The sequence below is a fragment of the Heterodontus francisci genome, chromosome 7 (genome assembly GCF_036365525.1).
Source record: "Heterodontus francisci isolate sHetFra1 chromosome 7, sHetFra1.hap1, whole genome shotgun sequence".
Classification (NCBI taxonomy): domain Eukaryota; kingdom Metazoa; phylum Chordata; class Chondrichthyes; order Heterodontiformes; family Heterodontidae; genus Heterodontus; species Heterodontus francisci.
In genome coordinates this window covers 122,462,133-122,474,549 of record NC_090377.1, presented here as the reverse complement: position 1 = coordinate 122,474,549, position 12,417 = coordinate 122,462,133, and the positions used below count along the sequence as shown (strand labels likewise).

The window sequence follows — 12,417 nt, the reverse complement described above, 5'->3', positions numbered from 1 at the left end:
CGTCTCTCCTGCAGTCACTGTTTGGATGAGGGTATTGTTTGTCCCACAGCACCAAAACAACCTGCACAAAATTTTGTGACAGTGGTGAGTGGTGCATTATTGCTCTTTGTCTTTTCTGCAGTTCTTGACACAGCTGACGAAACCATCCTCCACCAATACCATTCCTTCATTGCCCTGCTTGATGGTCCTACCCTCACGTGATTCAACTCTTGCCTATCCAATTGTAACCAGAGTGTCTGTATCAAAGGCATCTTTTTCTACCTCACAGCATCACTTCAACAGTTCCCCATTGAACTATCCATGGCCCCCTCCTATTCCATCTCCACATACTGTCCCTTGATGACATCTTCCAGTAGACATCGGGTTAGCTTTCACATGTATTCTGATGACATTCAATTCTATGTCTCCATTATCCCTCTAGACACCTCTGTTGCTTCAGTGCTGTCAGACTGCTTGTCCAGCATCCAGTCTTGGATGGCTGATAATTTCCTCCAGCTAGCCATTTAAAAGACTGAGTCACTCTTTTTGGCCCCGGCACAAATACTTTACCCTCACCGCCTGACTCTATCCCGTTTCCCGGTCACTATCTTATGCTGAACCAGATTGTACGTTTCCTCAATGTCCTATTTGATCTTGAGCTAAACTTACGACTGTATAACCTCTCCATCTATAACATTGCTCCCCTCAGTACCTACTTCAGCTTAACTGCTACCAAATTCTTATTCATGCTGTTGATCCATCCAGACTCAACTATTCTAGTATTCTCCTGGTCAGCCAGCCAATCTCCCCCCTCATTATTCAGCCTATCCTAAACCCACCTCAACCATTTGTTTTTGACTAACAACTTGCATTTATATAGTGCCTTGTATGTAGTAAAGCATCCTAACGTGCTTCACAGGAGTATAACCAGACAAAAAAATTCACATTGAGCCAAAGAAGGTGACATGAGGACAGGTGACCAAAAGCTTGATCAAACATGTATTTTAAGAAGCCTTAAAGGATGAAAGAGAGAGGTGAAGAGATTTGAGGATGGATTCCAAAGCTTGAGGTTCTGACAGCTGAAGGTACGGCTGCCAATGATGGGGCAAAGGAAGTTGGAGTGCACAAGAGGCCAAAATGAAGGAGCACAGTTGTTGAAGGGCTGGCGGAGTTTGCAGAGATAGAGGGCAGAGACTATGGAGGGATTTGATCACAAAAATGACAATTTCAAACTAGAAGTGTTGATGGATTAACGGGAGCCATCGTAGTTCAGCGAGCAGGGGACACCTCCATGAAGAGCCCTGGAACATGTTTCTATATTAAAGTCAAATTGTTAAGTTTAAAAGAAAAGTTTATGTTTCCTGCACACAGCAGCTTTCCTGCATATTTTATTGTGTTGAGCATATTTTTCTCATGTCATGGTATCTAATAGTGGAATGAGAAGATTAGAATTAGTCTTTGAAGTGTGAACGAAATGCAGTAATCAAGTTTCCTTGTATTTGATGTTTGCAGGTAACCATGCCTGGGATCCATTCAACAACCAGTCCAACAGTAACTTTAGTGCAGTTGCCTAATGGGCAGACTGTTCATGTCCAAGGAGTTATCCAGGCAGCTCAATCATCAGTTATACAGTCACCTCAAGTTCAGACTGTCCACGTAAGTCCCATTAAAGTAGCCATGTGCTCCAATGTGTATACTATATTGACCCAAATATAAACCACGCTGATCAAGCCTTAATAATTGGTTTCGGTTTGAGGTGTAGCATTCACGTAAGCATGATTTGTTTTCCACGTGGTTTTGCTTAAATCTGGGGAGGAGGGTGGTCTACATGTGAGTAAACAATCATAGACATTTTCAGCATGGAAGGAGGCCATTTGACCCAACGCATCCACCCCAGCCAACAAGGAGCCATCCAGCCTAATTCCACAATCTGGCACAGTTCTTAGCCTTGTAGATTATGGCACTTTTAAATGCATGTCCAGGTACTTTTTAAGTGCAGTGTGGGTTTCTGCCTCTGCCAACCTTTCAAGCAGTCAATTTCAGATCCCCACCACCCTCTGGGTGGAGAGATTTCCCTTCGATTCCTCTCTAAACCTTCTATCTTTTACTCTAAATCTATGTCCTTTGGTTATGGACCCCTCAATCAAGGGGAATAAGGCCTTCCTATCCACTCTGTCTGGATCCCTCATAATTTTATGGGTGGCGCAGTGGTGAGCACCGCAGCCTCACAGCTCCAGGGACCCGGGTTCGATTCTGGGTACTGCCTGTGCGGAGTTTGCAAGTTCTCCCTGTGTCTGTGTGGGTTTTCGCCGGGTGCTCCGGTTTCCTCCCACATCCAAAAGACTTGCAGGTGATAGGTAAATTGGCCGTTGTAAATTGCCCCTAGTGTAGGGAGGTGATAGGGAATATGGGATTACTGTAAGGTTAGTATAAACGGGTGTTGTTGGTCGGCACAGACTCGGTGGGCCGAAGGGCCTGTTTCAGTGCTGTATCTCTAAATTAAAATTAATTTATACACTTCAGTTAGGACTCCCCTCAGCTTCCTCTGTTTCAAAGAAAACAACCCTAGCCTATCCAATCTTTAGTCATAACTAAAATTTTTCAATCCAGGCAACATCCTCATAAATCTCCTTTGTACTATCTCTAATGCAATCACATCTTTCCTGTAGTGCGGTGACCAGAACTGCACACAGTACTCCAGCTGTGGCCTAACCAGTGTTTTACACCGTTCCAGCCTAACCTCCCTGCTGTTATATTCTATGCCTCAGCTAACAAATATGCCTTCTTGACCACCTTATCTACCTGTCCCGCCACCTTCAGAGATCTGTGGACATGTGCTCCAAGGTCCCTCGTTCATCTATACTTTTCAGTATCCTACCATTTATTGTGTAGTTCCTTGCTTTGTTAGCCTTCTCTAAATGCATTACTTCACACTTGTTTGGATTGAACTCCATCTGCCACTGTTCCACCCACCTGACTAGTCCAATTGACAGCTTTCTTCTTCTTCGGCTACATGGCTGATTGTTGTATCATCTGCAAACTTCTTAATCAGACCCCCTACATTCAAGTCCAAATCATTGATTTATACCACAGAAAGCAAGGGACCTGTCCTGAGCCCTGCAGAACCACATTGGACACAGCCTTCCAGTCACAAAAACACCATCAATCATTACCCTTTGCTTCATGCCTCTGAGCCAGTTTTGGATCTAACTGGCCACTTTGCCTTGGATTCCATGGGCTTTTACTTTATTTACTTCTAGTTTTTTTCCATGTTTTTTTTTAATGATTTGCTCATTTTATTAATTTTTCTGGTTGTACGGTGCTTTCTATTTTCTTACTTTAGAGAAACCTTTACCACAAATTCAGCAATGTAGAGCAGGTAGATCGGAAGGACAAATCATTACCAGTTTTCCTTATTTTAATTGTTTTCTTGGTGTTACTGAAGCAAGCAATTCTCAAGCGAAAACTTTTACAAGAGGCTGATGCAATATTTAATTCAACATGAAGCTTTATTTCCCTCATGATTTTATTAGATGGCTGTCTTTGCATTTCTTTTGCTCTGAATTTGCCATCCTTCGATAAAAGAAAATGGCTAAGTAGATATCTGTTTCTCTCTTTCTAAAATATCAAGTCTTTGTCTCCTCTTAAATATGCCCTGTAAATTCCTTTACTGTAAACTCACCTGTATTCTCAAATTAATGTACAGCAGATATACTCAGTTTGTTTGACTGGAGGTTCACTTACCAAAAATGTTAGTGAGCAAGGGTTTCAGAGTGCAAGTATTTGATCTCAAACCCTGAATGAATGATCCTTGACCGTTACAATAGTGGTTTTACCGTGTGTGTTTTTGTGTATCTGTTGTTGTACTTGATCCTAAGGTAATACAGAAGCTCTTAGAGAGTCAAGCTGGACATTTAATAAATTGGATAGCATACCAGAAATTACCATTCCCCACACCATGACAAAGTAATTCATGTGGCTGTTCAGATATATCACAAGGTGAGACATTTCATTTTCAACCAGGACTTTACCATGAAATGGAGTGACTTTGAGAAATTTAATGACTGTTTTCCTTGGAGAAAAGAAGGTTGAAGGAGATTTGATAGGGGTATTCAAAATTTTTTTTTTTAGTTTTTTTTTTAAAGAGATACAGCACTGAAACAGGCCCTTCGGCCCACCGAGTCTGTGCCAACCATCAACCACCCATTTATACTAATCCTACACTAATTCCATATTCCTACCATATCCCCACCTGTCCCTATATTTCCCTACCACCTACCTATACTAGGGGCAATTTATAATGGCCAATTTACCTCTCAACCTGCAAGTCTTTGGCATGTGGGAGGAAACCGGAGCACCCGGCGAAAACCCACACAGACACAGGGAGAACTTGCAAACTCCACACAGGCAGTACCCAGAATTGAACCCGGGTCGCTGGAGCTGTGAGGCTGCGGTGCTAACCACTGCGCCACTGTGCTGCCCCAAATTATGAGAGATATGGACAGAGTAGATAGGGAGAAACTGTTCCCACTCATGTAAGGATCGTGAACAGGAGGGCACAGATTTAAAGTAAATGGTAAAAGAGTCAAAAGTGACATGAAAATTTTTTTTTCACGCAGCAAGTGGTTAAGGTCTGGAATGCGCTGTCTGAGTGGTGGAGGCAGATTCAAAAGTAACTATCACATGATAAAGCTGGCTCCCAGCCAGGTTTAACACATTTTAAATTTAATGACTAGTATAATACTTTTAACAAGCTGCTGGTGAGAATTTATATTGCTTGACTGCACCTCAGGGCATGTTGTACATCGAAACAACACCATGTTCCATTCTCTCAAACAAACCTATTTCACTGAACGGAGAACAATTGTGCTTCATCATTTCTATGGTAATTACAGTTTACTTAATGCTTTTAGGACTATTTACAATAGCAGTGACACTAGAAAGTGAGCACACCTTAGGTACAGTACATGTTACACAGAATGTACAGCACAAAAACAGACTGTTCTGCGTAACTGGTCCATGCCTGTGTTTGTGCTTCACATGAGCCTCCTGCCACTCTACTTCATCTAATCCTAAAAACATATTCTTATAATCCTTTCTCCCTCGTGTTTATCTAGCTTCCCCTTAAATGCATCCATGCTTTTTTCCCCAACTACTCCTGGGGTGAACACATGCTACGGTCCAGTTGGAAGAGCTCTGTGGTCCAGATGTTCATCATTTGAGAATCCCCTTTGCAGTATGACAGGTTGATGAGTAAGAGTGGATGGAGAGGAGGAGATGGTTAGCGCAGTAAGCCTGGATTACATAAACATTTCAAATTAATTACTGGCATAAACAGAACAGAAAGAATTGGTAAAACTATTGAATTACCAACACTGTTGGTTAAACAGTAGGTGACTCACTTCCCTTGGTTACAATGAAGCAGACATTCTTTAGTGTGCCTTGCTTCCTTTATTTTAACAAAATAAATTTGTCTTGAAATTGCTTTTGCATCATTTGCATGTAAAGTTTTGTGATCTATTTTTAAGTAGGTTAACATCTTGAAGATATTGGTTAAAGGAAGTGCATTAAGCGTGACTGTAGATTAATACCGGATAACACAATTTCAATGCTGAGAGTTAAACATTTCATCAGCTTTTGCATCCACTATTTACATCAGGCATTTTCACATCAATTAAAGTTCTGCCTTTTGCAGAGTAAAGCTTTTAGCACGATAATGTTTTTATTAAATTAGACCAGACTGAGTTCTGTCCCAGAAACGAAAGGATGGTACATAATCGGCCATGCAAAATGTGTACCATGAGGTTGCGTTACTTTTAACATTTGCATTGTGAAGTCTTTCTACGTGTTTAAAAAAAAAAATGCACAATGCCGTTAATACAGCAAAATATCCCTAGAGGGTGGGGGACATAGAAAAGAGTTGGGGGATATAAGCAGAGGTAGGTTTTGGAGAAATTGTTGGATGTGCGGAAAAAAATAGAGGCAGCTAGAGGGCTGACATAGGACTTGGGAGCAGAAGTAGGCCATTCGGCCCTTCAAGCCTGCTCCACCATTCGATAGGATCATGGTTGATCTGGTTGCGGTCTCAACTCAGTTTAGCTTTGGTGGTGGGGAAACTACTAGACAGAATTCTGGACAAAATTAGCAGTCACATGGACAGATGTGGGTTTAAAGAAAGCCGGCATGGATTTCTTAAGGCAAAATCGTGCTTAACTAACTTGCTGGAGTTTTTAGAAGAGGTAACAGAGGGTTGATGAGGGCAATGCTTTGATGTGGTGTACTTGGACTTTCAAAAGGCATTTCATAGTGACACACAACAGACATGTGAGTAAAGTTATAGTTCATGGAATAAAAGGGACAGTAACAACATGGATATGGAATTGACTGAGTGACAGGAAACAAAGAGTAGTGGTTAATGGATGTTTTTTGGGCTGGAAGAAGGTTTGTAGTGGAGTTCCCCAGGGGTCAGTGTTGGGACCCTTGCTTTTCCTGATAGCTATTAATGACTTAGACCTTGGTGTACAGGGCACAATTTCAAGGTTTTTGGATGATACAAAACTTGGAGGAGGATAGTGTAGAACTTCAAACGGTCATAGAAGTTAGTGGAATGGGCAGACAGGTGGTAGATGAAGTTCAATGCGAAGAAATGTGAGGTGATTCATTTTGGTAGGAAGAACATGGAGAGACAACAGAAACGAAAGGGTGCAATTCTAAAGGGGGTGCAGGAGCAGAGGGACCTGGGTGTATATGTACACAAGTCATTGAAGGTGGCAGGACAGGTTGAGAGAATGGTTAATAAAGCATACAGTATCCTGGGCTTTATTAATAGAGGCATAGAGCACAAGAGCAAGGAGGTTACGTTGAACTTGTATAAGACATCATTTCGGCCTCAGTTGGGGTATTGCGTCCAGTTCTAGGCGCCACACTTCAGGAATCTGTGAAGGCCTAGGAGAGTGTGCAGAAAAGATTCACGAGGATGGTTCTAGCGATAAGGAACGTCAGTTATGAAGACAGATTGGAGAACAAGTTAGGAATGTTTTCCTTGGAGAAAAGAAGGCTGAAGGAGATTTTCAAAATTGAGAGATCTGGACAGAGTGGATAGGGAGAAACTGTTCCACTCGTGAAAGGATCAAGAACGAGAGGGCACAGATTTAAAGTAATTGGTTAAAGAGGCAAAAGTGACAGGAAAAAACAATTTCACACAGCGACTGGTTAAGGTCTGGAATGTGCTGCCTGAGTGTGGTGGAGGCAGGTTCAATTGAAGCATTTCATAGGGAATTAGTCTATTATATGAAAAGGAAGAATGTACAGGGTTACGGGAAGAAGGCAGGGAATTGCACTAAGTGAATTGCTCATTTGGAGAGCTGTTGCAGACATGATGGGCCGAATGGCCGCCTCCTGCGCTGTAACAATTCTGTGAACTCCACTTTCCTGTCTGCCCCCCATAACCATTGACCCCCTTGGCTATTAAAAATCTAACTCAGCTTTCAATAAATTCAATGACCCAGCCTCCACTGCTTTCTGGGGAAGAGAATCCCACAGACTAACAACCCTTTGAGAAAAAAAAAATTCTCCTCATCTCTGTCTTAAAAGGGAGATGAGGAAGGAAATTCCAGAATGCTATGGTGTGATGACTTGCGGTTGTTACTGATGGTAGAATGGAAGTCAGATAGATATTTAATTTAGGCATTAATATACTGTACAAACATTTTAGTTTAATTTCTCTTAGTTTGGCATTTTTCCTTTTTTAAGACTTCCCATACCCTGATTTAATTTTTTACTGTCTTGTCCTGTTTAATTTCCTTTTTACTATGCATATAATAAATCCAGTTAAAAGTTAGTCAGTCAGAAATTCTAATTTATTGGCAGAGACAGGACAATGGAGGGATTCATCGAATGGGATGAGGATGTTGAAATCAGTGTGCCAGGGGAGTAAGGATCCCGTGGAGTTTAGCAGAAATGCAGTATATCGCAGTAAGGGAGTGGAAAAAAGTTAAGCAGCAATAGATGGTGAGTGTGATGGGTAGAATTCTGGATCAATTGGAATTTGTGAGGCCAATGAGGAATGAATTTGAGAAGTTGAGCCTGGAGGGTGAGCCACAGTGATAGTTCGGAGGTGGAAATGGATAGCCTTGATGGTGGACCACATGTGCATTGAAGCTTAGCTCAGGGTCAAGCAGGACACTGAGGCTGCACACAATCCACTAATTGATTGATAGACTTGAGTATTAAAGAAAACAATTGCAGGGGGTGGATAACTTATTACCCACTATATAATCTTCAGGAAAGGATTTAAAACATAGAAGTTGATGGCACAGAAGTAGGCCATTCAGCCTATTGTGTCTGTGCCAGCCAAAAAAGAGCTGTGCAGCCTTATCCCACTTTCCAGCTCTTTGTTCATAGCCTTGTAGGTTATGGCACTTCAAGTGCATATCCAAGTACTTTTCAAATGTGATGAGGGTTTCTGCCTTAACCACCCTTTCAGGAAATCAGTTTCACACTCCCACTCTATGGGTGAAAAAAGTTTTCCTCAACTCCTCTCTATTTCTTCTGCAAATTGCTTTAAATCTATGCCAGAGCAAAATACAGCAGATGCTGGAATTCTAAAACACAAAAAGAAAATGCTGGAAATACTCAGCAGCAGGTCAGGCAGAAAAGCAGAGTTAACGTTTCAGGTCAATGACCTTTCATAAGGTATTCTGCTTTTCTCTGCACGGATGCTGCCTAACCTGCTCAGTATTTCCAACATTTTCTGTTTGTGTTTAAATCTATACCCCCTGGTTATTGACCTCTCTGCTAAGGGAAATAGTTCTTTCCTATCCACTCTGTCAAGGCCCCTTTAATTGTATACAATTCAATTAGCCTCAACCTCCTCTGTTCCAAAGAAAACAAACCCAGCCGATCAAATCGTTCCATATAACTAAAATTCTCCATTCCTGGCAACAACATTGTAAATCTCCTCTGTACCCTCTCTAGTGCGATCACATCCTTCCTGTAATCCAGTGATCAGAACTGTATGTAGTACTCCAGCTGTAACCTAACTAGTGTTTTATACAGTTCTAGCCTAACCTCCCTGTTAAACTAGTGGGATGTTATCACATATGGTGAACAAGTTAGAATTGCACACTCTATGTAAGGTCCAAGATAATGGGCAGTAATTGTTGCTGCATGATTCCCAGGAACTGGCTGCACCCCTCTCGCAACAGCTGGGTGAGGCACTGAAGAGGTTTACCTTGACGTAACTTACATTTCCCCTTCCCATCCATGGTGTTGCTGGGTGGAGGAGGGAAATATCTGAGTAATCCCGGAGATGTGAATTGGCAGATAGATCTGTTGGAAGGATCAGAAGAAAGCACAGTGGCGCAGTGGGCAGCACAGGGGCGCAGTGGTTAGCACCGCAGGCTCACAGCTCCAGTGACCTGGGTTCGATTCTGGGTACTGCCTGTGCAGAGTTTGCAAGTTCTCCCTGTGACTGCGTGGGTTTCCTCCGGGTGCTCCGGTTTCCTCCCACAGCCAAAGACTTGCAGGTGATAGGTAAATTGGCCATTATAAATTGCTCCTAGTATCGGTAGGTGGTAGGGGAATTGTGGGGATGTGAGAGGGTAATGGGATTAATGTAGGATTAGTATAAATGGGTGGTTGATGGTCGGCACAGACTCCTTTCTTTCCTGTGCTGCCTATTGTGTAAGACTGGGCATTGGCTTTCACTGTGAATAGGGTGACTGATTTTGCCCTACCTTCATCCACATTCATTAGGGCCCTCTGGTTTTTGGATTTTATAATTTTGGTAAATTTCCCATATCTATCATTTCTTCAAAACACCTGTTGAATATGCTATACTAATACAATATACCTCACACACAGTCTGCAATTTAGATCATGTGCTGAATTGTTACATATTGTCTAAAAAAGAGGATCTTCAGTGGGGGTCTAAAGTATTTTTCAGTGGGCCAAGTTCAATGGTTATCTCAGTGATTGATTTAAATTCCTTAGACATCGTAGATACTACAGCCAGACCAGTGATGAACAACAACCAGTTTAATTTATATAAGTGCCTTCATGTTGTAAAACATCCCACAGCATTTCACAGGAACATAATCAAACAAAATTTGATACTGAACCACATAAGCAGGTATATTGGGACAGATGGCCAATAGCTTGGTAAAAGGAGGTTTTAAGGAGTAACTTAAAGGAGGAGAGAGAGAGATGGCAAGGTTTTTAGAAGGGAATTATAGAGCTTTAGCGCCTAGGCAGCTGACGCCAAGGCCGTGAACGGTGGGGACAATGAAAATCAGGGATCCACAAAAGGCTAGAATTGCAGGAGCGCAAAGATCTCAGAGGGATGTAGGACTGGAGGAGGTTACAAAGATAGGGAGTAGTGAGAAAATGGAGGGATATGAAATCAAGGATGAGAATTTTGAAATTGAGGTGTTGCTGGACTGGGAACCCATGTAGGTCAGCAAGCACAGGCAACAGCTCTAGACGTTTCAGATCAGGCAACTAGTATCAGGGTACAAGAAGGTGGTGGGGGGAGAGAGGGCTGCTAGTGTATAATAATGTCTAATGGTTAACTTATTGATTTAGGCAGAGATTGAATTATGCAATCTTAGTAGCAATTTTAATGTTGTAACATGCATTAAATTGTTGCTTGATTCTGGTATAGATTGTAGCAGTTTACTGCAGATCGTATCTTCTGCTTTAACTGCTACTTAGATGCAGCTGGAGAATGGATGTCTTAAGTAGAACTTGTCACAGTTGGCACACTAGAGATTCCATATAAAAATGAATTTCCCAGGCTCTCTAAATAATATGTTCTCATAGCATCCTCAAGCAGATTCTACAAGGTGTGAAGTATTTTCCTTGCCTGTTGGGAAGTTCTTAACTGTGTTTAGACACATCTCCTATTGGGCCAGTTGAGGTGAGGATCTGCAAGAACAAGCTCTGATCAGAGCTGTATCTTTTGATGATTATACTATGTATTCAGATTTGCAAGACTTGAGGGAGAGATGAAAGTAGGGAGTTGATCCAAAACCAGTTTTCTATTAGAATAACTGTGTACATCAATCAGGAGGCCTTCCTGGTGTTCACTTTTGTAGCATTCTTGCCTGTGAGTCAGAGGTGTGGGTTCAAGTCCTGCTCCAAAGACATGACCTTTAACTCACCCGACACTCCAGTGCAATACTGAGGAAGTGCTGCACTGTCAGAAGCACCGAATTTTGAATGAGATGTTAAACTGAGGTTCTGTCCGCCCGCTGAGGTGGAGATAGACAATCCTATGGCACTATTTTAGAGAGGCCAGGTGAGTTTTCCCCCCATGTCCTGGCCAGTATTTATCCCTCACCCAATATCGTGAATGGAAACAGATTATCTTGTCATTATTGCTTTGCTGTTTGAGGGACCTTGCTGAGTGAAAATCGTCTGCTGTGTTTCCTACTTTACAACTTCTTCAAAAGTACTTCTGGCTGTAAAGCGCTTTGGGATATTCTGAGGTTGTGAAATGTGCATTTAAATTTAAGCCATACTTTTTCTTTTTCCTTTGTACAGCAGGATTGGTTAGAAAATTGTTATTGGCTAAACTCTTAGTTTTAAGACCTCTTATGCTTGTAGTCTGACCTTGTTCTGAAAACTACCGTTTCAGTTAATAATCTATTATCGCCAGAGTGTTTACGTTATGGCTAAATTGTAAACTGGAAGTAAACAACAAGGTGGGCAGAAAAGTGAAGCTTTTCTTTATTTCAGATTTCTACTATACCAGAAAGTGAGGACTCCCAGGAGTCTGTGGATAGCATGACTGACTCACAGAAACGTAGAGAAATTCTATCAAGACGGCCTTCATACAGGTAACAGAGAATTTATCAGTTCTTTCTGTGACTGAGTTCGTTCCAGATTGATCTGCTGACTCTTGAGGAGTTTTAATCCAATACGTTGTCTAGCTCTGCAGCAGGTTCCTACATAGAAAATCATGGTAGCAGGCACATGGGACCACCAGCACCTGCAAGTTCCTTCCAAGTCACACACTATCCTGACTTGGAAAAGTATCCCTGCTTTTTCATCGTCGCTGGGTCAAAGTTCTGCAGTTCCTTCCCTAACAACACTGTGGGTGTATTTACACCACACGAACTGCAGTGGTTCAAGAAGGCGGCTCACCACCACCTTCTCAGTGGCAATTAGGATGGGCAATAAATGCCAGTGACACCCACATTCCAAGAACAAATAGCGAAAAAGAGGGAGCTGCTCTAAGCCCAAATAGCCAGTAAAATGAGCACCATTCATTTTATAGCTTCCCATTTTGAAAAAAATCAAAGTGCTAGTGGAAAGGTTGTACAAGTTATTGGCCTGGTGGACAAAGACATGCCTGATGCACTAAACCATACAGACAAGAAAGATTCTGGGTTCCATTCCCAGTCTGATCTCAGCTAAGACACCAGTTGATGCGGA

At 42.0% G+C, this 12,417-nt stretch overlaps 1 protein-coding gene across 7 annotated transcripts in view; it reads left to right on the top strand.

The window, feature by feature from the left end:
• The window catches only part of creb1b (cAMP responsive element binding protein 1b), a 94,171-nt gene that overhangs the window by 58,720 nt on the left and 23,034 nt on the right, over positions 1–12,417 (top strand). For all 7 annotated transcript variants that reach the window (XM_068036090.1, XM_068036094.1, XM_068036095.1 and 4 more), the window contains 2 exons: positions 1,492–1,635; positions 11,719–11,819. In XM_068036090.1, coding sequence (XP_067892191.1) covers positions 1,492–1,635; positions 11,719–11,819 — 245 coding nt within the window. The remainder of the gene's footprint in view (positions 1–1,491; positions 1,636–11,718; positions 11,820–12,417) is intronic.